We start from the raw sequence: 26312 nt of genomic DNA on the forward strand, positions 1-26312 counted from the left end.
CCTGGTCACTGGAATGCCAAGTGGGAGATGTCACTAATTGCTTGAGGCCACCAGCTTGCAGACCCAACAGTTTAAGAAGCCTGTGTCCTCCTTTGAAAATACAAGATGAAGGTTTATGGGGTCTGTCTCCTAGGGGGTTTGGGAAGCAAGTGTGAAGTCTGTGCACAGAGAGTATGCCTGAGTCATATCAGAGCGGGCAAGGGATGGAGGGGAGCTGCCAGAAGCAGGAGGTTACAAAGTGGCTAAAGATCTGATCCTGATACCCTTGCTTTGGTTCAGTAGCACCTTAACCCACATGACAAGCCATTGGCTATTCGTACACCAAGATATTATTCAACATCAGAATTTGCCCCTATGGGATTACTCAGGTGCTTATTGTGAAGTGGATGAAACACCCAGGCAGGGGAATGAGAATCCCTCTCACATCCCTGAACGAGCAACCTGCACCTTAAGGCTAGCACACAGCGCTAAGCGCCCACTCACTCCAGCCCCTCATGAGGGAGTGGCAGGGGTGGGGTGGGGAATGAATGCAGCCTTGCCTTGCCCCCCTCCCAGTGCACCATCCAGCACAGCTGAGCTCGTATGGGGGTAATGGGCTATTGGTAAAGTCTGGCAACAAATTACTCCCCTCAACACTAGGGCATGGAAGAAGCCAGGAGAGGCTGGTGTGTCAGTGAGGTAGCAAAGGACGGTGAGGTCCAGTTGGCAGGGCAGCAGTCTGTTAGTCAGGAGAGCTGTGGTCAATCCCTGGTGTGGCCATGGTGAAGTCATTTCACTTTTTCTGTTCCTGGGGTTCCTGTCCTGGCCTTTGCAGGACTTACCTATTTAGGTTTCAATTTTGTCAGGGCAGGTACTATTTCTTACTATATATTTGTGCTGCACCAAGCACAATGGGGACCGGTCTCTGCTAGGGCCACTAGATGTGATTGTAAATTGGCTCATTTCATCTTCTATCTACCATCAATGTCCAAGCTTTGAGTGAAGTGTAAATAAACAAAGGACATCCATTGTGGACAATAAATACAGCTCCGCCAATGTTCATAATCTCAGGTGGGATTAATACAAAGATAAAGGATTTTAAAACACCATTATCTGTGTCACTTTTTGGCTAATAGGGTGGTCCCTGGGCTACTTTATTTGAGTTTGGGTGGTGGAAGCAGACCCAATATTCATGGCGTTTGTGGATGTTATGATGCTCTCTGACCTGTGCCATTTTTAATAAGGGGAAATGTTTCTACGTGAAAAAGGATTCCATCCACGTGGTAGAAATTGAGGTGATGCCACTTTCACCAGTGAGTAGCATCTTTTCCATGATGAAGGATAATTGCAAATTTCCCCACAATTGCTCCCACGGGAAAAATTCCCCACTTCCCATCATCAGTGGAGAAATCTCAGCTGTTTTGCAGCAAAAGCAGCTTATTGCCTGTGACAACTGTATTGGGGGGAAGGGAGAAAAAGACTCTGAAAAACTAAAATTCAAGGCAAAACCAGAACAAATGAAACCGGCAAAAAAGGGATTTTATAGTGACAGAATATTGTTACTCTATGACAGCTGTCCAGTGACTTATGTGACAGCAAATTAGTAGCATTGCCAAAACTCACAATTATATTGTGACTCTCACAATATTTGATTTTTAAAGCCTCAGCTCCTGGAGTCTTGTGATTATATGAGAATCTGATATTTCATTAAAAAAAAAGTTTCTAGACCTTACTGTTGTGGAGAAAAGCTTGAACATGTGTCCCTGAAAGATTCAGGAACCAGAAGGCAAATGAAAAAGAACTCATGTTGGATTATTTATTGAAATCTCATGATTTTTTAAAGTCAATTTTGTGATTTTGGGGGGCCTGGCTCAGGCTTTACAAACATGTGCGGTTGGCAATACTGAGTTTAGTTGGTTTCTACATTTCCTAGAGGATGTGTGTCTACCTCAGAAAACCCACACTGAGGGATGCACAGCGAAGAACCTCATGGGACTGATCACCCCCTGGCTCCTCAAGCTTCTCCCTTCAGATAGGAAGTAGCACATGTTGATAGGGCAGCACAGGCCTTCCAGTGCCGTAACTGGCTTGCAGATGAATGAAGGATTTTGCCCTCTGGGCTGTCTTGCACAGCATTAGAGCCATGCACAGAAAAGAAAGGAGACAATGTGATTTTGTGCTTCTTTACCTGGTGGTTAGGATTTTTCAGCACAGTTGTGAACTGGACCAAGGCATTTTCTGCTCAGGGATCCTGCCTATGGAACATCCTCCATGCGCAAGTCTGGCAGAGTCCCTCAGTAGCTGCATCAAAGGCTAGCTTTCTAATCAGACCAGTTTGGCTTTGACCATGATGGGCTCCCACTCTCATGGGTAGGTTTACTTCTCTTTGCCATCCCCTCCTTTTCTCAGGCAGAGTGTTCTGCCTGTCTGGGGCCACTGGACCTATATATAGGAGAAGACTGTGCCTAGCCCTGAAGGGGACATAGGCACGAGTAGTTTCTCCCCAGGTTCCTCAGGGTAACTATCCAGAATAACAATCTTTGTTCCAAGTGCTCAGGATTCAAGGAGCCTGACACAGGGCTCCGGAAACAGGCTGGGGCCAGATCAGGATCATGTCCCACTCCCAAATGGCTGGCAGAGCTGTACCAGTGGAATGCAGGCTGCACCTTGTGAAAGGTCATACCAGTTGGTGCTACTCTTTGCATTTCTCTTCTGGCCCCACACACCTTGTGGTGCATGCAGCTATGATACTCAGATGCCCTTTTTCTTTGCACTTGCACCTTTACATTTATAAGGACCCTGCCTCTGTTCGGAGACAGCTGCTATTTTGTTCTTGGAGTTTCTGCAGCCTGTTGCAGAGGAGAAGCACACACTGCGCTCTCTCTCTCTCTCTCTCTCTCTCTCTCATGGAGACTTTACTTTGGTTCTTTCTCGTCATTGTTTTCCATAATCGTACATAACCGTTATGTTAGATGGATGGTGTATGCTTTGCTCTTTATGTGTGGAAATAGAAAAATTTCCCTGAGCCATTCTGACTGTGTGCAGACAGGTACCAGTATATTAGAGACAATATCCCACAGGTAATCATAGATTACAGAGCATGGCTCACATTCCGCACTATATTATGAATGAATGAAGTGTCACTAGTGCTGATCTCCATTAGGGTCCAATGACCATAACACTCACCACTATTACACAACCTGGCTGAAAAGGTCATGGGCTGAGCGCATCTTATAACAAAGGAATGCTATACTACCAGCCTAATAATGGGCACCCTGGAGTGTCTTTTTGCTTTTATAATATGGGATGGCTGTAATAAAGGGGATTGTTAATTAATGCCATTTAGCTGTATCATGGTGGTGCCTAGCGGCCCCAATCCAGATCAGGGCTCCCTCATGCTAGGTGCAGGACAAACATTTATTAAAAGACAGGTCCCTGCCCCACAGACAAACCAGCAGTAACAGACAGACAACATAGAGTTAGTTCAGAAATGCTTGACATGCCCCCAAAATAGTTTTATAGCTTAGCATTTGGGGCAGAGGTGCCTGAGCATCAGAAGGGGTTATTATTGGTTGTGGAGCAGGATAGCTGACCATGTGCCAGGAAAACAGAAGCAAAGTGTTTTGGGAACTGATTTCATCCTGTGTCTTTCTGATTTGTGGTGACGTTTAGAAGCAATGAGTTCAGCTGGGTCACTTAAGCACCTGCTTAAACCTTGCCAACACAATCAAACTTTAAATACACATTAAACATCCCCAACCCCTTTTCACCTGTTTTTATTCCCTCTGCATTTGTGTGACTCACAGCCGACCTCGCCACCATCCCCCCAGCCTATCGCAAAGCACACAGTTAGCTTGTCGTACCAGCGCAACAGCCAGAAACATCAAACATCTACAGAGGTTGATATCAAAGCACTCGCTCCAGCATTCCTGTCAGAGTCTGCCCCTGTTCCTAGCAGGCCAGGCCTTACCCCACACTACACTGGTCTGGGCATGGGGCAAAAAATACCTGTGAATCAGCAGATGGGGGCTAGATTGCAGGTTTAGATTGCACATTGCCAGGTGGGGGATGAGAAGGCCCAGAGCAGGGAGATGGGGTGGGGGGGAAAGGAAGATTGCCCCATTCTTGTCTTGCTGTGATGTCCTGGCTTTGTTGTATAGGAGTGAATGCAGTGTTGCCTTCAAGTGGCTGGGGGCAGAGACAGGATAAGGGACTTACTGCTGCAACTACCTAAGGAAATTCTCTTTTAGCTCAAGTGCTAAAAACATGCTTTTTTGGAGCTGAAAGAGTATCCTGGCCCACATGAAGAGTTTGTCATGGTCAGATTTCCACGCCGAAGTCAATACCAGAGGTCAGAACTTGGGTCGGGGTTCTAAGCAAAGGGTCAGAATCCAAGTCAGAGCCACAGTCTTTGTGGTCATGCGCCAAACAACAGAACTCCAGTGTTGACAGTGGTGGTAGAAACCCCACGGATTTGGGGAAGGGCAGGGTAATGAATCCACATGTTGCAGAAAAGCCCATCCAATTACTATCTAAAATCACACCTCTTCCTGGGGAGCCAGGGCCAGGTGCCTGTTCCTTCAGCTCCAAAAACACAGGATTATAGCTACTGCAGAGTGGCAGTGTCTACTGCCTGATGGCTCTGCTGACCTGTGTTTGAGTCCTGCTGATCCTTACTGGGATGCGGGACGGAATGTCTCCTTGCACCCACTCCCATCTAGTCACACCTCTGTCAGACTAAGCACAGTATAGCCCTGAGTGATGAGGCTAATGATGAGTTCCAACTGGTGCTGTTCTACTCTCTTAACAGCATGGCTTTTGGCCAGTAGCCAATCAGATTGCTCAATTTGCACAACTCATTTAATAAGGAGGAATATTAGGGATGTCCCATGGGAAATGGAAAGTTAGAGTGAGCCGTTTCCAAGATACAGTGGAGTATTGCATGGGGTTTGAGGGAGTAATTAGGACTCACATAACAAAACGGCATCTTCTGTATATAATCGTGCCATGTTTTTGCTGCAGCCCTCTCTGGTCTCACAAGCTAAGAGAGGCTTGGGCTAGCTGGGTACTCATACAGAAGAAGATTTCTGTGGAAAACTTGAGTGTACATGCATTGAACCAATTGCTCAGCATGGAGACAGGAGGCACTGCATGGCTGGCTGTGCCACCTTTGAGCTGAGACATAAAACTGACCACTCGTACTCATTAATATCCCCTTGCACTCTTTCCAAGTGGACAAGTGTTAACCTTGTTGTGATGGCCAAATTCCAACAAGCTGTTGACCTAAATTTCCCCTGCAGATTTGAATGGATACACTATTTTTCATTTCCTGTCCTCAAGTGTTGCTGTGCACTGTTGAACAGCTGATATGTTTCACCCCAGAGAGGGTAGCATTGCAGTTGTGGGTGAAGTGAACCCTATATTAGTTTGCAAGGCTCTGCTGTGGGATCCTTCTGAAGGCGAGGTGCCATGCTGGTATAAATCTAACAATCATTATTTTGTTAATGTTCCAGGGGAAGCCGGAAACTAGAGAATGCCATCCGTGAGGCGCAGTGGATTACAGAGGCTATCCCATGGGCATTTTTAATGGATTAGTGGGGATTAAAGTGGGATATTGTGACTATCCCATGGAAATTTGGAAGTTAGAAAGAACAATCAATTGGCTGCAATAGACTACAAAAGCCGTCCCATGGGTATTGACGGATTATAGAGGAAGCTAGATCAAGGTTGATTTTAAAAGATGGCGGTAGGCAAATACCTGAGCTGAATAAAAACAAGATATCAATTGTGCAGGCTTAAAACAGAGAATGAAAAGCAGCAGAAAGCAAATGAACTCTGGGGAATTCCTTTGCAAGCCCCCAGGTCATCCAGGCACTCATTCAGCAAGGTACCTAAGCACGTGCCTCATTGTAACATGCCATCCCATTGATTTCACTGGGCCTATTAACATGCTTAAAGTTAGGCATGTGCCTAAGTACCTTGGGCCAGGTGTACAAAGGTGTTTGGACACCTAAAGATGTGGTGAGGCACCTAGCAGGATTTTCAAAAGGGCCTAAGCAGTTTACACACCTAACTCCCATTGAAGGTCATGCTGTCTATACTGAGAAAGTTTGTTGTCCCTCAGATTTTCAATAAGGTCCCAGGGCTTCACCCTCCATGCAGGTAAAATACTGGCAAATATACCACTGTTCTAGCACATTTCCTAGGGCTCGATTAAATTATAAGCATTACGGGAGTATGTCATTCCAGCATCCAGAGGACTGGAGAAGTTTTCCTTTGGATCACAGGGTGCTGTTGATCAATTGGATCACTATCATCCATCTGTTACGTAATGCACCCTTTGCTGTGCTCTTTGGGTGCCACTGGCTGAGCCAAGAGGCATTGGGCGTCAGATTTCCAGCACAGCTCAGCTCTCATTTCAGCACCTAAATAAGGGCCAGATTTTCAAAAGAGCTCAGCCCATTGGGCACAAGTAGGTAGGTGCCTAAATGGGAGCCGATCTCTTCTGTCAATCTGGCCCCAGCTGCGGGTGCTGAGCTGAGTTCTTTTGGAAACCTGGCCCTCGTTTCCTATGGGAGGCTCTGCCACACTCCCAAGGAGGGGCAGAACAGTAAACATTTCACAAGGGCAGCTATCCCTCCATGCTGTTCCCTCCTCCTTTATGTCACTCATCCATCACAATACAGGGGACTGTGTGACTCCTTCAACAGATGAAGATCGCGGATGCTGGCACAACAATCCAAACCCAGATGATGGGATAAGGGAAAGAAGACGACGACAGGGAACTGTGTTACACCACCTGCCCCATGTCCACCTAAAGTCAGCATGGGGAAGACAGCAATGGGAGCAGCCTTGAACCTGGGTCTCCATCATGGATTTGCAACTCATCTCACAGTTGAAAGCTGGGTTTATTTTCAGTCTCTTGTGTCCCTTATTATAATTATTTATACAACTGCAGTGCCTAGCTATCCAGAAGGAGAGAATGTCACCAATTGGCAAGATGGCAGCTGCATTCACCAGCTGAAACAAGGTTTAGATTTAGAAAATCTTCAACTTAAAGACCAAACAATGAATGTTCCACTCCAATGTTATTTCCGTCTTCCCACGTGGGTGTGAAAACTGGAAAGCCAGCCAAGGGACAGACGGACATCTAAATGTCTTCGAAAGCAAATGCCTCAGAAAAATACTCGGTATTAGATAGAATCTAACAAACACTAAAAGCCATCAACAACCCCATTCTCTCCAAAGTTATTCAGAAAAAAAGGTGGAAATGTCTGGGACGCATGTTAAGAATGAAGCCAGAGGATGTGCCATAACAGGCGTGCCACTGGGCAGCTGGAGGGACACACAAAAGCGGCTGACCAAAAGAATCTCTCTGTTGAACGGTGCCCAGATAGGGAAAACTTAAGGAACTTAACATAGAGGACATGCAAACAGCAGCCCAGGACAGACACGATGGCAGGGCTTTGCTTGTGCCCTAAGTGACATCTGACCACACAGGAAGGATGCAGAGTGCTTAGATCAAAGCCTTATTGTGCTAGGTGCTGTACAAACATATGAGGCAGTCCCTGGCCTCAAGAATTTACAGTTTAAATAGACAAGACAGATAATGGGTGAGAGGAAGGCAGGGTGGCTGTCCCCACATTACACACAGGGAACACAGGCATAAGGAGATTCACGCCCTGATCCAACCTTTTGAAATCAATCAGGCCCTCTGTGACTTGCCCACAGTCACACAAGAAGTCTGGGGCAGCAGCAGAAAGTGAAACCCACAAGACCATCCTTGCTCCATCTGGCTCCTGTGCGAGCAGGGCTCTTGTGGATTTCACTACCCTGCTGGCTCACAAGAATGAAACTGCAGATGAGGGAAATGTGTCTGATGAAAAGCACATGTACTCATGTGACATGCATGTCCAAGTCTGCAAAGCAAACCAAGGCCGATGGGTCTACTTATCAGCCCTGACTATGTCCTAACATATTTTCATGCAAGCATGTAGAATCATTCCTTGATGTTTAATCCAACATAAAAAGTATTTATTTTTTTAAAAATTCACAGAGAAACTTTATTTTAAGATAATTTAGTGCTGGATGAAGAGCGCTAGAGACTGAATTCATCTATTTAGCCACAGAACGGACAGCAGCTGTGAAATCTGCCCCCATATTGCCCAGTCAACATGCCTTAGTCTTATGATTACCTTTAAAGATCATAGGGGAAGTTGGTCTATGTGATTGATTCATTCCTTAACTTATTTCCTTCAGATTGTCAACAAAGGAGCCAATCGATACCAAACATGAGCCAATCGATACCTGATATCAACCAGCAACTATTAATCAATTAACGATTGTCATTCACTGTTAGATCAGGACTGGATTTGAACCCAGGACCTATTGGTGGGAAAACATTTGTGCATATTACCAAGCCCTGAGCCATCCAATCCCTTTATGCAAAGTGAGCTGAACCAAATTAATTTAAATAGGTTAATGCAAACATTTTGGTTGATATCAAATCCATTACCCCATTATGAAACACTGCAAATATTTGTAACAAGAAAATCTGTTGACTTGTCATATTTATCAAAGGGGCAATGGGAAGGTATTTTTTCCTTTTTTAAATTTTTAATGAAGAAATCACACTTCCTATTCATTGTTCACTCACTCTTCTCTTTTACAGGATACCACTAGCTCCAGCTCCTACATTTATTCCAATCTAGCACGCGCAGCACGGAACAGTAGCACAACTTGACTGCTGAGAACCTGCCAGTTTTCTACAAATATAGACATGTGGGCCTGGGTTCTCAGGAATTGGTTGGTGATTTGGGGGGCTCCAATTGCGGCGTTTGCCAAACTGAGATACCATCAAGAGGGCTGATTTTCAGAAAGTGTTAAACCCCAACCCCCGAAAGTCAGTGTAAGCCAATGGGCCAACTCACTATCAGATAAAGCTCCCAAGAGTGGCAGAATTTCCGTCCCTTTCTTCAGGGTTGTCATTATTTAACATTATGAACTCGGCTAAATCATCCACGGATTCTATAGCTCCTTCCTGAAACCCAGCACCTGCTCCTGGCCTTTCCCCATTATACCTGCTCTCTACAGGTAACTCCTACCAGACCATCTACCTGGCTGAGACAGGGTACCCTTTGTAGGTCCTTCCGCTAACCCCGCATTTTTCTTTCTAACTGAGCAGGCTCCCACTTATAGGGTGCACTGCCTCTGAGCTATCACATGATCATTGGTCACTTGACTCACCAGTTGGCCAGAGACCTGAAATAGGGCGCTGGATCGTGTGTGTGTCTGCACCTCAGAGCTGTCAGGCCCCTGTACGATGCAGCATTGCCAACCCCGAACATTCAAAAATCATGAGCCAGGCCTGAAAAAATCATGAAACTGGTTTAAAAATCATGAGATTATCTTAGAAATCATCAGATTTTTTAAAAAGAATAATAAATTTGGGATTATTTTTCTTCGCCTTCTGATGTCTGAACCTTTAGGGTGCACTCAGCTCATATTTTCCACCTTTTCTCTACAATCTATAAACTTTTTATTTTAATGAAAGTGGCAGTTCACCCCTAATCACTTGACTCCAGGACCTGGGGCTTTAAGAAAAACACCAAAGATTATGTGACTTGTGCTAAAATCACAAGAGTAAGTAACAGTGAAGGGGATTCAAGATAGGCACCCAGAATCTCTAGTCGCTTTTGAAAGCGTCCACCCCCAGTGTGCTGGTATTAGGGTCGTTTCAGCAGAGATTTGCCTTACATGAATGTCCTGAAAATTGAACAGCCTTTTCACAAAATCCACTTGCCCAGCCTTTGCCACCACAACTGAGGATAACAAAAGCAACTAACGGTATGTCACTTGCCCATCAAAAGAATTACTTGCCTGGGGTGCATGGGTGATTAGGGTTTTGTAAGGCAGATATATGTAGGCATCTTCTACAGTTCATCAAAGTGATTAGCACACACTATTAATCCAGGTGCCTGTCAAATTCTGCTCCAACTTAAAAAAATGGCACTGAGTTAACAGTGTGCAAAAACCAGAAACACATATGGAAAACTCCTGTTTTACATCCTACTTCTGTCATCAAATCTCCCCCAATCCCCAAAACTTCCTTCCCAGGCTGAGACAATTCTGCCGAGCTCCTCTCATTTCTGGTAAACACCAAAGGAGCTGTTCACTTCGGTGATTAATTGTATTCCCCTTTTAATATTTCTGCTGACATCAGACTCTGGAATTAAAGGAACTCCGGCTCAGATTCTGGATGGCAACAGGCAGTATTAGTCCTCCCCTTCCCCCCTTTGTTCTCGCCAAAGATCTGATTCAGAGCTCACTGTAGTCAACAGGAGACTTTCCATTTACTTCTATGGGCCTCTAGTCTCCAGCTAACTGGAAGTGCCTATTGTGTGCCTTTCTCCAAACCACTATCAACACTTTTCTAGCACAAGGAGCACAGGTAATATGAGACCCTGTTCTGCCAAGCCTTGGGCAAGCAGGTCTTATTCACATGAGCGGAGCCACTGGTGTCAATGAGCGTGGGCTACTCATGTGTGTGAGGCTTTGCAGGACTGATCCCATATAGGGCGAGGTCATTCAAAGCATTACGCATTGGCCTAACTCTGCTGCCACTGAAGCCAATGGAAATTTTACCCTTGACTCCAATGGGATCAGAGTTAGGTTAATGTTGAATGCTTTTGAAAATCCCTTCTGGAGCCATCTCCAGTCTGGGGTCTACAGGTGATGTGACTCACTCCCTGGGCACCACAAGGGGGACCACCCTCCCCAGTAGGAAGAGGGGAATTCAGTCTCCATGTTCATTCAGTCCTGAGCCTCACTGAGCACTGCCTCATCAATGGACTCCCAGCCATAACCGTGAGGGCTCACCCGCTTCTGGGGAATTCAAAGCTCAGATGGACACCCAGAACTGTAATGAACTTGCAGGACTGAGACTGCAATCTCCATGTTTCACTTATTGCTGAGGATCCCCTCACACTATCGTATCAGTGAACTCCCTGACATGGACTGGTGCAAGAGGGGAATCCATTCTCCTTTGAGTCCTGGCCTTCCCCCTTGCACTGCCTCATTAATGGACCCCTCAGTATGACCTGGAGCAATCACCTTTCCCTGGATTTAGAGAGGAATCAGCCTAACCAACACCCAGCAAACCTCCTTGAAGAAGGAGATTTAAAGGATTTTCTCACCGTAGCAAATTTATAAACAAAGAGACCATTTAAACAACAGCAATGAATGGGCTAGTAATTCTCTTTACTATTACTGGAGAGATGTGCATTTCCTTCCCAGACCTGCTCTGACCTGGGCCCATGGCATAGCTGCAGTTGTGACATCACAGTCTGCTCCAATGGAAATTAAAATGACAATTCAGCATGATCATTTCTCAGCTGGGTAAGACAGACTGGCCATGACAGGAAACCTTCCTTTAAATCCAAGTGCTTTTGATAATAATGTATCATGGAAAGAACATGTCATATACTAGCTAAATGTCATTTCTCCCTCTAGTGGCTGCTCCACATAGTGGATAAAAGTCTAATACTGCTACTGGCTGTTGAAGTTATTCTGTTAGCTCAAGTAGTAGAGGCCTGTGCTTTGGTACTGAAGGACCTAAAGTCAGTAGTTACTGACAGCTTATGGTGGGATTTGTTATAGAAAGTTATGAAATGTAAAGGTCAAAGTTGGTGGAGAATTACATCCTGCTCATTTTTCTTACTACATTATTTACATATATAGTTTTTCATTATTCAATCAGCTCTGGGATAGTCAAATAATATTTGTGAATTAAATTATTAGCAATTCCCCTCTCCCCCCCCCCATCAATCAGAAAATAAATTATCAGTGAATAAACTGTGATACAGTATACTTTAAAGCTATGTCAGAAAGGCCCCTATCTGCTCCCCTTGCTGAGTTCACTGACTAACCCTAACTAGAGAAGGAGTATGGTTTAGTGGCCTGGAAACCTGGGCACTTCTGCATTCTACTCTTACAGTTAAGGGAGGCAGAACTTCTTGGGTCTAATCCTGGCTCTGCCACTGGCCTGTTGCCTGATCTTGAACAAATCTCTTAATCTCTGTGCACCCCAGCTTCCTGAAGTGTAAAATAGGGTTGGGAATACTCCCCCACCTCATAGGGCAGTTGAGAGGATCCATTAGTCAATGTTTGCACAGCACACCATCTTTACTCCTCTCTGTCACACAGAGCCAATAATGCTACAGAAGAGCAAATTACATTCACACAATCAAAAGATCATATCCAGTTAAGCCCTGATTCCAGAATCTTTTTGCTTGGTGATGATGTCCAAAGCAGAGAGAACACAGCTTGATTTCCAGATCCCAGGCTGAGCTTGCTGCGCTGGCAGGTAGAAATATCTTGTTTTGACCGGTAAACTGAGCAAATTTGACATGGAAGTTGCTGAGGGAGAATAAATATGGAACAAGAATATGCCTTTTTTCAGAGGCTCTTTTCCAACCATAACCACACTTCAAGCCATCCCAGACTTGAACTAAGGGGTCCTGAGATCTGAAACCAAAGCCACAAAAGGTCCTCTGGGTCTTGCCCCTGCCACAAGCACAGATATCTGTGATTACACAATCAGTTAACAGCAATATTCTAGTGTCAGTGCAAGGGGAAAGGGACAGAGTATGAAAAAAAAGATCAAAGAAAGAGATTTCTCATCTCCTACACACAAGGGAAGGGAAAAATGCTGAACACAGAAGAATAACCCTTTTGTATCTGAATAACACTGTAGTGACATCTGAACCACCATGAAACTCATAGCCTGCTTAGAGCAAACTCTGATTCTCTTGCAGACCTGTAAAGAGGACTGCCTTGAAGAGCTCTGTTGTCTTATGTGCAATGGGAACAGGAACAGTGGGTCTGAGCTATGGAATACCGATTCGCAGAACAGCTCTATGCTGGCTACTGGGCTCTGCTTTCTAATGTATTTCAACTTTTACGCACATGGAGTTAATTCCTTTAATGGGTTTTATGCCACTGTCGAGTGCAGCATTTGTTTAAAAGCACTCAGCCGTTTTCATATACAGTTTTTAACAGGTGCATGCAAATATACAAGCTTTCACATGAACTGTCTATATGTGTGTACAGAGCTAATTACACCCCCTCTCGTGGGTTATCAGCAAAGATTGAACCTCTGATCTTCTGCATCAAGCTTTAGCCCTTGACCTAAAGGAACTACATTACATTACATTAGTAGTCTCTGATTCACGATGTGAACCAGCCTCTAGAAAGAGAAATTACATACTTAGCCAATGTGTTACATATATAAATAAAGCCTCTGTACCTCAGTTTCCCCAGCGGCAGAATGGAGGTAAAAATATTGATTTACCTCATAGGTGGGTTGTGAGGTTTTAGTAAATTAAAGATTGCGAAGTGCTTTGAGATACTCCGATAAAGAGGCGGGTGAATATTTTTCATTAACACTTTTCAATTTTTAAATGAATTCACTTTAGCTGGTTTTTTGCACTCCTTCTGCATTAGCTTTCTGGGAATATTCTGGTAGGTGAGCTTGCTGGCAGGAATGTGCATGGAAACAGTGATTTTAAAGCAGATATTAGAGAATATTCGTGGAAAGTGAATTTAAAATTTGTAATTGGTAGCATTCAAACCAGAAATCTGAGTCTAAGAATGTCACTCACCCTGTCAGGGAACAGAACAACACCATCTGACCCATGAGGCCACTCAAAATAGCTCATATTTTGCATACTGAATAATCACAACAAATTGCTTATGACCAATCTACAGACCAAGAATCTTTCAGCCAAAAACCTTTAATAATGAATAAATGTTATTAAATCACAAATTGTTCATAAATAGCTTGTGAACAGAAAAAAAAAGGCAAAATTCATGGAAGAAATGCTATGTTAAAAATTATTCACCTCACTCAGAATGGAACTATATATTCAGTATAGACAAAGGCTTATGTTTCAAATTTTTGAGTCAGGTGATACTAATAATAGTAATTATCATAATGTCTTACCCATTTATAGACAGCCATCTAGCCAAAAGGATCCCAAGGCACTTTATAAGCTACAGCACAGGTAAACAAGAATCAATTAAACCACCACTGAAATGCAGCCACCCAGGATTGGATGAAGTAGCAATAGAACAGAATAAAGCCATGGTACCCAACTGTTTCAGACAGGAAGTGAAGAGGAAAGCATCAGGCGAGTTTAGGGAGGTGCAATGCAATTACTCAAAATAGAATTTGGCCAGAGCCAGAAAACAAACATCCTTTCCTACTGCCGTAAAAAGGGTATTGGGCTAATTGATGACCACAAGCATTCAGGACCTCAGTGTTATGTCTAATCCAGAAGATGGCACCTCTCACATGCCCCCTAGCTACATAGTAGGGAAGTGCCACCTATTGAATCATCAACCCAACTTCCTCAATCACCACGGTTTTCCTTGCACATAACTCACCGTGTTCCCCACAATGGCTTGGAATGTGAGACTCCAACATAGGCCTGGCTACAGCCCACAAGGGTGTAACAGCACATACATGTGAGACCTGAAAACACCATTCCCCTGGCCAAGGCCTAGTAGTACAAGAGCTAGGCTGGGAGGCAGGAGAGCAGGGCTCTGCCTGGGTGTAAGCCACCTAAAATTCCTTTAACCTTTCGATGCCCAAGCTTCTCCCCTGTGAAATGGAGATAACAATATTTGCCTTCTAAGGAGACTGAATCCATGAACACCTACACCATGCTAGAGAAGTCCCAAGCATTATCTCAGGATGGACAAAGGGAGCGGTCTCAGGTATCTTGGCATTAACGTATAACAATATGCCTAACTCCTTACACTACAACACCACTACAGCGAAACATTTTCCAGCAGTCAAACTCTGGGCAGTGAGGGCTAGATCTGCTGTCTCCCTCCCTGCTCCTGCTCCTGCTCCTGCTCCTGCTCCTGCTCCTGCTGCATTCCCTTCAGCCAACATGGTGGCTCAGCCTTCCAGCACAGTCACTTCAGGAGTCCTGGACTACTGATGATGCTTCACTGCAACACTTTATGCATCAGCAATAATTTATGTTTATTATTTGGGATTGCAGGTGTCGATGTTGCACAGTTGCTAATTCCACTGAACTCCATCCTTCCCGCTCATCACCTGAGGAGAAAGTATGAGCATGTGTGTGTTACACAGAGGGGAGTTTGGGGCTGTAATAAGGGACAGGTGAAAGGGAGGATGGAATGGTGGTGAGGGACGTGGTTGCTGGGGCACACTGGCAGGTGAGAAGGAGCAGCAAGGGGTAGATATGTGAAATGGAGGAGAATGAGTATCTGTACTGAGCGGCAGGAGAGAAGAAGAATAGAGAAGTGTGTGTGTGAGGGAGGGGAATTTGTGTCTGTACTGGGAGTGGGTGAGGACAAATGTAGGAGGCTGTGAGGGGGGAGGGAAGGGAATTTGGGTTTGTAATGAGACGGGGAGGATAGGTGTGCATGTGTTTGACCGTGCATGTCTGTGGAGGGAATCTGGATCTGTGAGGAGAGGGGTGGAGACAGTTGTGCCTATCTGAGGAAGGGGAAGAAGGATCTGTGAGCAGAGAGGTGGAGACAGGCATGTGAAACTGAGACATGGGAATGGGGGATCTATAAGCAGAGAATTGGAGACAGGTGTGTGTATCTGAGGGAGGGGAACGGGGGTTTTGTGATGAGAAGGGATAGGACAGGTGTGTGTATCTGAAGGAGGGAACGGGGGATCTGTGATGAGAGAGGTGAGAACAGGTGTGGGTATCTGAGGTAGGGGAGCAGGGTTCTGTGATGAGAAGGGTGACGACAAGTATGTATCATGGAATGTGGGAGACGACAGGTGTGTGTATCTGAGGGAAGGGAGCAGGGATCTGTGATGAGACGAAAGGGGACAGGTGTGTGCATCTGAGGGGGGAGCAACGGGATCTGTGATGAGAGGGTTGAAAACAGCTGTGACTGTGTGAGGAAGGGGATCTGTGATGAGAGAGGTGACAACAGGTGTGTGTGTCTGAGGGAGGAGGGCAGGGACCTGTGATGAAAGGGGTGAGGACAGGTGTGTGTGTCTCAGGGAGGGGCAACGGGATACGTGATGAGAGGCTTGAAAACAGGTGTGTCTGTGTGACGAAGAGCAATGGGGGCATGTGATGAGAGGCTTGAAAACAGGTGTGTCTGTGTGACGAAGAGCAATGGGGGCATGTGATGAGAGATGTGAGAACAGATTTGTGTATCTGAGGGAGGGAAGCGGGGATCTGTGATGAGAGGGGAGGGGACAGGTGTGTGTTATGAGGGAAGGAGAATGGGGATCTCTGATGAGACGAGTGAGGACAGGTGTGCATATATGAGGGAGGGGGAATGGGGATCTGTGATGAGAGGGGCGAGAACAAGTATGTGCATTGGAGGGAAGGGAGTGGGGATCTGTGATAAGAGGAAAGGGGACAGGTGTGTGTATCTGAGGGAGGAGACTTGGGATCTGTGACTAGAGGGGTGAGGACGTGTCTGTGTATCTGAGAGAGGTGAGTGGGGGATCTGTGATTAGAGGGGAGAGGACAGGTGTGTGTATCTGAGGGAGGGGCAACGGGAATCTGTGCTGAGAGGGGTGAGTGTATATGAGGGAAGAGAGCGGGGATCTGTGCTGAGAGGGGTGAGGACAGGTGTATGCATTGGAGGGAAGGGAGCAGGGATCTGTGATGAGAGGAAAGGGGACAGGTGCATGTCTGTGAAGGAGGGGCAATGGGATCTGTGATGAGAGGGTTGAAAACAGGTTTGTCTGTGTGAGGAAAGGGAAGGGGGAATTGGGATGAGAGGCATGAGGACAGGTGTGGGTATCTCAGGGAGGGGATTATGGATCTCTGATGAGAGGGGTGAGGACACGTGTGTGTATCTGAGGAAGGGAGTGGGGATCTGTGAGGAGAGGAAAGTGGATGGGGTGTGTATCTGAGAAAGGGGCAACGGGATCTGTGATGAGAGGGTTGAAAACAGGTGTGTCTGTGTGAGGAAGGGGAGCAGGGATCTGTGATGAGGGGCAAGGATGGGTGTGTATATCTGAGGGAGGGGCAATGGGAATCTGTAATGAGAGGGATGAGGACAGGTGTGTGTATTTGAGGAGGGGAGCAGGGAACCTCTGATGAGGGGAAAGGGACAGGTGTGTGTATCTGAGGGAGGGGAATGGGGATCTGTAATAAGAGGGGCGAGGACAGGTGTGTGTATCTGAGGGAGTGGGGAATGAGCATCTCTGATGAGAGGGGTGAGGACAGGTGTGTGCAAGTGTGTGCTGGAGGGCAGTTTGCATTTGTAATGAGGGGAATGTGAAAGGGAGCATAGATGGGCATTCTGACATCTTTGAAAACCAGGACCCCATAAACTGTAACTAATTCTCCCTAAGGAAGTGTGAAGACAGATCGGAGCAGGAGAGGCTGCTGGACCTCCATGCTTTGCAGTGTAGGAATTTGTATTTGTTCCTTAAGGAAACCCAGTCATTCCCTCTTCACCTGATATTTCCAAACACAGTACATAAATTCCCTGGAGTGGAAAACCCAAGAGCCCCTGGCTTTGTGGGTGGAAGGGGGACATGGAGAAGATCTTGCTCCCCCTGGCTTCAGCTAGCAAAATGTAGCTGGTGCTGGGAAAGCCAAGGAGGGCTGCCCCTTCCTCTGTTCTCTGGAAGCAGGGCCATCTCCTTGAAACTCTTGTGAAGTTTTGGGCATCGCTGCACCAACTGAGAGCAGCTGAGTCACTGCGCTTAACAGGGTTCCTCGCGCCATTTCCTGCATCTCCTTCTCTGACCTGGGGCAATACCTTCTTAATTTGCTTTCTTTTGCTTTGTAGTTAATGCTTCCAAAAGTGAGAGGCTAAGAGCACTAACTAGAGCCAGGCACTGTGCAGGATGCTGCTGTGAAAGCTTCCTGCCCTCCCTTCCCCCCACCACCCTGTCACACCTTCTCTTCTAAGAAACAAGGCCTGTGCACCACTCTATCAGTGTGCCCCAGACATAGCCTGCTGGATCCCACAAAACTGAATTCCTGATGCACGCTTCCCCTGCTGGTCTAGTGCTGGGAACTCGCCCTCCCCCTCAGCTCAGCCAAAGCACCCTACTCCTGCCCTCTCCCCTACCCTGTTCTTGCTATTTCAGTACTGGATCTCCCCTCCCCACAGACTGACGTCTCTGCCAATATATCTTACTCCTCCCCTGTAGCACCCCCTTCTGTTCCAATGTGGGGACTCCCCCAGTTATGACAAGGCCTCTCAGGCTGCTCTGCAACAGTGCCTTGCTATTCTAGTCGTAGGCCATCTCCTAGTGCTGTCAAGGCATCTTGGACACCCCAAGCTATCCCAGCTATTCCCACAAGGCCCCCCCACCCCCGAGCTCAATGCCCCTTTGCTATCCCAGACTACCCCCTGAGCAGATATGCTAGCACCCATTCCCAGCAGAAGCCAGGTGCCAGCTAAGAACTAGACACGACCATTCAACTCAATGAATCTGTCACTCAAGCTAGTGAGATTTAGCACCTGAGCTCCTAAGATGTGATGCCACTGATGAGTCCACTGAGTCACCCTCCACACTCCCCCACCACCCAAGCTCCATCTCCACAGCTAGCAACCTCTGGACAGCATGATCCGAGTCTGGCTGTGTGGCTGGGTAAGGTGGGTCAAGATTTGCCAGGAGCCCCTCTCCACCCCATTCACGGTTCAGCTTAACTGATGAACATGACACTCCCTCTGCCACGGTGCCACACCTGAGAGCCAACCTGCTCATCGGTCAAATGGGCTTCAAAGGGGGGAGTGAGTGGCTGATGCTTCTCAGCCACTCAGCTCGGCCTGGAGCTAACGAGGCATCTCGAAATTAAAAAGTGAACTGCAATCCCCAGCAGGCCTGTCCTCCTTTTGGCATTAGTTGGAGTTCTCTTTCTATCTCAGGGAGCTGGGGAGCAGTGAGCGGCATTCAGATCTGTTGCGGCACTGTGTCCTGGGTAGTGCACAGGGATACTGGGATAGGGAGGGCCTGTGTCTTAGGAAAGGTGTGTGTGTGTGGGGGGGTCCTTTCAGTGAAGTCAGGGCCCCAGGAGAGATTCCCTTTGGAGAGTGTTTTCACTTGTGGGGGCGCAGACGGGAAATATCACTGACTGGCTGGTTTCTAACCTCTCTGGCCACCCATTTACCTTGCATCAATAGAGCAGCGTGGAGGGGATGCAGAGAAGATAAAACATGGGATACAGGTAGCGGAGAGAGAGAGAGAGATTGTGTGTGTGTGTGTGTGTGTGTGTGTGAGGGAGGGAGAGAGGGAGGGAGGGAGGGAGAGAGGGAGATTTTGGGCTTTTAGTGAGAGAGGGTGTGCAAGTGTGTGTGGGAGGGAGAGGAATTTGGGTCTGCAAGTTGGGGCTCGTGAGGGCAGAGGGTGTGAACAGGAGCAGCTCTATCATCCCCGAGATGGATAGGGATACAGAGATCTGTTTGGAGTACTGTGCCATGGAAAGCGAGATAAAATTGTGCGTATGAGAAAGAGAGGGAGCAGGAGCTGGGGGAACTGGACTGTAATAAGGGGAGGGCAGGATGGTACTGGGCCAGAGAAAAGCACCGGGACTCTTTGGAAAGTCTGAGGGGTGCTCTGGCAGCTCCCTATTGCCAGGTCAAAGTGAAGCAATGGTGCGTGGGAGCATAGTGGGGGTGGACACACACTAACAGATAATACTGCAGGGATGACAAACTGGTATCACTGACAACTCTAGAGTGCGGCTTGGCCAGCCACAGCAGCTCTGTGCATGAGACCTGCCAGGAGAGCCCTGGTTGTGAGGAGGAACTGTACTTAGGCCCAGATCCTCTAAGGTATTTAGGCACCTAGCTCAGTGGTTGTGAGGTACCTAAATATTGCTGAGGTTCTAGGCCTTTGTGCCTCCCTGATCTTTGGCATGAGGGTGGGGCGTGGAGTCAGAGCAAGCACAGATGCCCGTAGGTCCCTGCTGGGAGCCAGCCTAACCCCTCTGGTTGCTTGTGGGCCTGAGTTCTGAGGTACTTTCCTGGCTCCTACATATCCCTGGGAGAAGGGAGCCTTGCTCCCAGAAAGCTTCCTGGGTCTTACCCAAGATTTTCTAGCTTCATCGACTATTTACGGGATAGGGTGGAAATCTCAACCCCTCCATGGCAGGGATATGAATGAGGTAGTAGACACAGTGAGCCACATTCATCCCCTGGTGTGACAGCACTGGCCTCAGTAGAATTGCCTCAGGGACAGATTTGGCTCAATCTCTCGGGGACCCAGATAACTGTGGTGACTGATACTGGTACTTGTAGACTTTCACCTCCAGCTCACTAGGTTAACGATGACCGAGATGTGTCGCCATCTCCTGACTGTTGGGGGACCCTTACATGGTCCTGGGGCTAGTCCAATTCCTACCGCTACAATCAGTTCTCTTATTTCAAGCTGCGCAGGGACAGAGGCAGAGGATCGAACCATCCAGAGAGGCTGAACGCCCCTTTCAATCCGAGAGTGTCAATGGCACCATGTGGGAGAAGCTTGCACTGCCTGCTCAGACTTGGAGCCCCGTGGGGCTAGTAGTCTCTTGTGCTATTGATTCCTTCAAAATAGGGGAAAGAAAGGAACTGAGCCTTTTTTAATAAAGTTGGGAAAGCAACAATTAAACATGGGGGTCAGGGTCTCTCTCTCTCTCTCTGCTTTTATTATGGAGATCCAATGAGCACTTTGCAAATGTAGGTGGAAAATCAGAGATCTTCTCATAGGTTTTAACGTCAGAAGGAGCTGTTATGAGCCATTGTTCTGACCACCTTCATTGCACTGGTCACAGAATGTCACCCAGCAATTCCTGCATCAACCCCAGGTCTATTCTTTCAAACCAGCTAAAGAGAGACAGTGTGCGTCATGGGGCTGCTCTGCTGGATGGGCACTCAAGTGGGACAAAGCACTTTCAACTGATCATGCATGGCTCCCTGCCCACTCTGGATTCCTGAGCCATGATCCATGGGGAGACAGGATAGCCAATCACCACTGCCCTCACCCTCCGTCAGTTCATGTTGCCCCTGCACAGAGCTGGATCACCTACTGTGTTTTACTGTATCCTAATAATCCCAAAGGCTTACTAGGCGGTTTTCTTGCCATTTTTATGGCATCTCTGAAATTCTCCACCCATAAAATGTGACTGCACCAACATCTGTGACTGGGGCCAGCCAGCTTTGTGTTTCCCTGATAAACCCTTTTCATCAAGCCTTCCTGTATTCCAGATTCAAAGAGGTTCCATTACCTCCTGCTCGCTTGCTGAGCACTGCTATCCTCCCGAAGCTGTGTCCATTGAAGCGAATTCCAGGATGTACCACTTTGCACCATGGAGGAGTCATTTTACATGGGAGAGTCTCTCCCCACCTCAAGCCCTCCTTAGAGTCTGCATTTCAGCAGCTGATTATATTGCTCCTGCCCTTCTGAAAATCCCATTCCACCAGCAGTGATGGGAGACAAACATGAGAGTGGGGTGGAAAGAGGGTGGGGAAAGAGCCTTCACCGTGGGCAGGTTTGTGCGCGGTGGAGGGAAGTCTGAGATTATGGATAAATAGAGAGATCATAGCTAGTTCATGGAGCAGAGAGAAACTGGGATGCTTAAGGACTGATTCAAAGCTCCTGGAACCCAGTGGGAATCTTCCCATCGACTTCAGTGGGCTTTGGATCAGGCCTGTAATGGGAGACCTCTGTCCCACACCATCATTGGCACATTTTCCCCTTGAAACCAAGGACATGAATCTGCTTTTCAGCAGTTGTCTCCAGAAGGGCCACTCAGTCCTCTGCAACTCCCAGAACTTCTGAGATAAACTCCTACCTACAGACAAAGGGAAAGCACCACCCAACTAAGGCCAAAAATACCAAATCAAGGTGAGCCCAAGCAAAAGTGCCCCGACACTCACATCATAGTCTAGTTCCTACTATTAAGTGGGTGCCAATAAATACCCACCGATGGGGCTTCACGGCCCGGTAATAATTTCCCCACCCCACCCAAAAAAGAAAAGAAGCTCCCTTTCTCTCTTCTTTTTCTTTGATGCCTGGGGGGCTGTAAAGCCCTGCCCATGGGGATCAGCAGACAGGAATGTCCCCTTCCAAATAGCAGTGAGATTGCCATCTCTGGAAGGAATATTTCATTCTGCATCCGTAGCAGGAGGCACGGAGCATTCCAGAGAGACCACACTAATTTCCTGGTACTTCTCGTACCACCTCATCAGCTAGTATCCTGACAGACAAACCATCAGCCTGGCCAGCGGACGGTCTGACCAACTGGGGGACAAACTGCAAAACTCTCTGTATCCAGGGGGGAGGATAGCTACAGCACTGTACCATGTGGCGAAGGGGGCAGAGGCAGATATCCGGTGAGCCAATGTCACAGTGAAGCATCTACAGAAATGCCATGGGATACAGACTGTAGGGTTGTTGGGGTTTTTCTTAAGCTTTTGGCAGCCCATCAGTGAGGTTAAACCCAGAGCAACACAGTTTATCCAACGGCCAGACGGCCTGTTACAGGGGTCAGCAGCCAGCAAACAATCCCAGAATGCCAAACACTGGGACACACATACTGGTAGAGAAAGAGCAAGGGAGAGAGCAGATGAGAGACAGGGGCAGGGGGAGCAGGGATCTGAGAGAGAAAGGAAATGGGGAGGCGGCCAGGGAGAGCGCAAGGAAGAATCAAACGAGAGTGACAGACAGAAAGAAAACTGCATGAGAGAGGGCAAAGGAAGCACAAGGAGAGAGAGCGTGGGAAGGGGGGAGGGCAGAGAAACAGCAGAGGAAGAGAGAGAGGGAGCACGGAGAAGGGAAAATCTCACAGGTTGATGCATGTTGCTAGCAGCGGAACAGGTAGCACTGACATACGGAGCAGTTGGCCTCTAGTGCCTCTGCTGCATTTCCTCGAATTGCAAACTACCCCAGCGCGAGAGAGAGTGTGGATCACTGTACCTCCGAAGTCGGGTCTGAGGCGGACGTCATACCCCTTCAGCAATTTGTCCACAATCTCTTTCACCACAGAAATATTCCCAGTGGATTGGCTGAAACAGAGAAGAAGAAGAAGAAGAAGTCCTTATCATCGTCCCCACACAGGAGAGCCGCGTGGAGGGCCTAGGCAAAGGGCAGACACGTTCCCTGGCTTGCAGGCTGAACCCTGGTGTGCACGCACAGATGCACACACGCTCCCTGCCTCACACACGAGCTTTTCCTCTCACAAACACCCCCTCCCTGTCTCTCTCCCAGTCATAGCCCTCCTCTCACACACACACACATTCACTGTCTTGCACGCACACAGCTATCCTCGCACTCTTCACACTGTACATGCCCTGTCAAATACAAGCCCCGCTGGAGGCTGCTGGGGATCCCATACTTTCGGGACATCCACGCAGTCTAAAAAGCCTATGAATCAATCCCTGGAGGGGGTGGCACACAGGGGCTCTTAAATGGGCACTGTAGATACTCATTCTCTTTCTACCACTGCACACACACACTCTTCCCCATTTACTGTCCCTGTCACATACACCCACACTACACTATACATACACAGCCTCCATCTTCGTCACACCCCACAGCCTTTCAACTTCCTTCTCACTCACACTCCCCTTGTGTTCTCTCATACTGTACACGCACTCACTCTCACACACCGTACACAAATCTGCATCCTCTACCATACACACACACAGGGCTTCCACACAGAGTGTACACAAATTTGCCCTCTCTGTTACATACACACCTCCATGCGCTGCCTCCCTCTCACCCTGCACACACTCTTCATCTACAACACAGTAGGCACTTTCTGTCTCTCACACACACTATATACAAACTCAGACTTCTCACACCTAATACACATTGAACTCCCCATGATATTCACCCCCTGCCCAAACATACTAATTTATTCAATCTCCCTTTCACATTCTGTGCACCCAGGTACTCTCTTGTGTTAGCCACACTCCCTCCTACACGCATAGATTTATGATCTTTGGCCTCTAAGAATAAATATTACACAGCAGCTTCTAATATCTTCTTAGCAACAAAGACCTGGAGAGAAAGAGAGAGAGGAAAAGTCCATCTTTGGCTCAGTATGCCTAGATAATGATATTTTCCCTACCAAGCCCTGTGTTTTCCATTTGGAGGTTTGGTAGCCTCCATTGCTACTGGAGTTCCAATTCCTTCCAGCCATATGAACGAGAGGGATCTCCTGATATAAATAGTCCTAAAGGCAAGGAAAGTGCTGGTGGAACATTAGGAAGGGAGGAAGAAGCTACAAGAATGAAGCTCCAAAATATAGGTAAGTGCGGATTGTTTCCACTTGAGTGACCCCCAAACCCAACCATAGTCCCAGCTCTGTCCAAGGAATAAGACTTGTTTTCCACAGAGCTTGTGTACACATGCCATCATCAAACAACATTGTTTGCAATCCTAGTTTAAATTCCAAATCCCATGAAAAAGACACATCTTTCAGGCCATCTTTCCTTCCCCAGCAGATCCGTCTAGGATGTAAAGCTGCAACACAATATTACCCCTTCCAGCCAACCTTGGTGTCAGCCTGAAGCTGGGGGATTGTGTTGACATGTCCACACGCCCCGGGTGGGTACATGCACATGTCTTTGTACACATCTGGCTGTGATTTATGCTTATGGATTTACTGTATGTGAACATGGATCTACATACACATAAGGGCTCGAGTCAGTGTGTGTGAAGTATGTGCAGAGATCTGTATACACAGGTGTGTGTACGGACCTGGATCCTCATGCAACTCGATCTGAGTGCATGGATCAGCATATGGATGGCTGAGTCTGGGTAAAAATATAGATGTATGTATGCATGCTGTAAATCTGGGTGCCCAGATACGTACACATGTATTACATATATATATATAGATATGTGTATAGGTGCATGAATCTGTGAGTACAGGTGTATAGATACTGACGTATGAGTGTGGGTCTAGGAACATGGGTAAATTCACAGGTGTGTGCATGTGTTATTGATCTGGATGCGTGAGCCTCTGTGTGTGCCTGGATTTTCAATGCATACACCTTCAATCAGAATGTATATGTGTGAACATAAACCAACATATTTATGTGGGCACAATCTAGGCACACGGATAAACTGTTCGGTGAATATGCTGATGGCCATGCGTATATGATCTGGGTTTCCTATACATGTGCCCCATTTGTTTAGGTATGTCTTTACACAAGTGTACAGGAAAATGCAGACATGTGTACATTCTCATACACAAGTCTGTGCATACATAGGTTATGGACATTTGCGTAGAGAAGTATGTACCACATGCACATGTGGATTTATGTGTTTCTGTGCATGTATCTGTGCGTGTATGTGTATATGTATTTCGGGAATCTGTGTAAGTATGTATATGTGCACACTCTGGATACATGCACAGTTAGCTGTACATGTGTGCGTGTGCACAACTAGGTGCATGGGTTTTCATATTTGTATATGATAATCAAAATGCTTCAGGCTTACAGAATGCTTTCCTCAATGGAATTTACAAACATTTATTTATCCCCACAACAAGCCATGAGGTTAGAAAGTATCATTACCTCCATTTTACAGACAGGGAAACTAAGGCAGGGACAGAGTACTCAATATACCCAAAGTCACACAGGAAGTCTGTGGCAGAATAGGGACTAGAACCCTGCTGTCCCATTCTTTCCCACAAACTACAAGTATCTCCCACCAAAGTCAATGGGAGTTACTTGTATCATAGGAAAGAAAATATAGGGCCAAGGTTTCCTGCCTCTCAATCCTGTGCCTGCACTGTAAGGCCATCCATCTTCCTCTGAACAAACGATCTGTGTAGTTACACAGGATTTGTGTGTGTCTCTGTAGCTAAGTGTAAAATCTTTATGAACATGGGTCAGTATCCATGTAGGATACATATACATTCAATGTGTGAATTGTATCTTTGGATATTGCACACCTGACGCTGAGCGGGTGTGCACGTGCACTGTACATCTATGCACACACAAATGTATGGGTCCTGTATGTGTGTGCAAGGTGCTTAGTGAGCATGGATGTGTGCGTGTACCTTACGTATATGAATTTAGTTTCATGTGTGTGTGATGGGTATGTGTATACAGTATGTGAACCTGAGTCTATGCTTATGCAGGTATAAACAAACACGTGCATGGGCATATATGAGTGGGCAGGATCCACATGCGCATGTGCATTTACATGAGTGTGTATATTTTTCAGTGTACAGTGTATGTGTCATGCATTAAACAGTAGGAGGGAATGGATGTGTGTGGGGGCATGGATCTGCACATGTGCATATGTGTATGCATCTGTGTCTTTGTGTAAATAGGGAACATAGATCTCTGTATTTTCACAGATG

General features: G+C 46.9%; 1 protein-coding gene across 2 annotated transcripts in view; it reads right to left on the minus strand.

Annotated features, from left to right (window-relative positions):
* The window catches only part of GABRQ (gamma-aminobutyric acid type A receptor subunit theta), an 87654-nt gene that overhangs the window by 59414 nt on the left and 1928 nt on the right, over positions 1-26312 (minus strand). Inside the window, exons 1-2 of one of the 2 annotated variants that reach the window (XM_074964374.1) lie at positions 22910-22998; positions 9226-9346 (exon numbers count right to left, since the gene is read on the minus strand). Coding sequence is in view for 1 of the 2 variants with exons in the window: in XM_074964373.1 (XP_074820474.1) it covers positions 22910-22998 (89 nt within the window). In the remaining variant the exon portion in view is untranslated. Of the gene's footprint in view, positions 1-9225; positions 9347-22909; positions 22999-26312 lie in introns of those variants that run through there. The other variant, XM_074964373.1, reaches the window with a different exon arrangement.

This window comes from Natator depressus, chromosome 9 (assembly GCF_965152275.1).
Source record: "Natator depressus isolate rNatDep1 chromosome 9, rNatDep2.hap1, whole genome shotgun sequence".
NCBI classification, from domain to species: Eukaryota; Metazoa; Chordata; order Testudines; family Cheloniidae; genus Natator; species Natator depressus.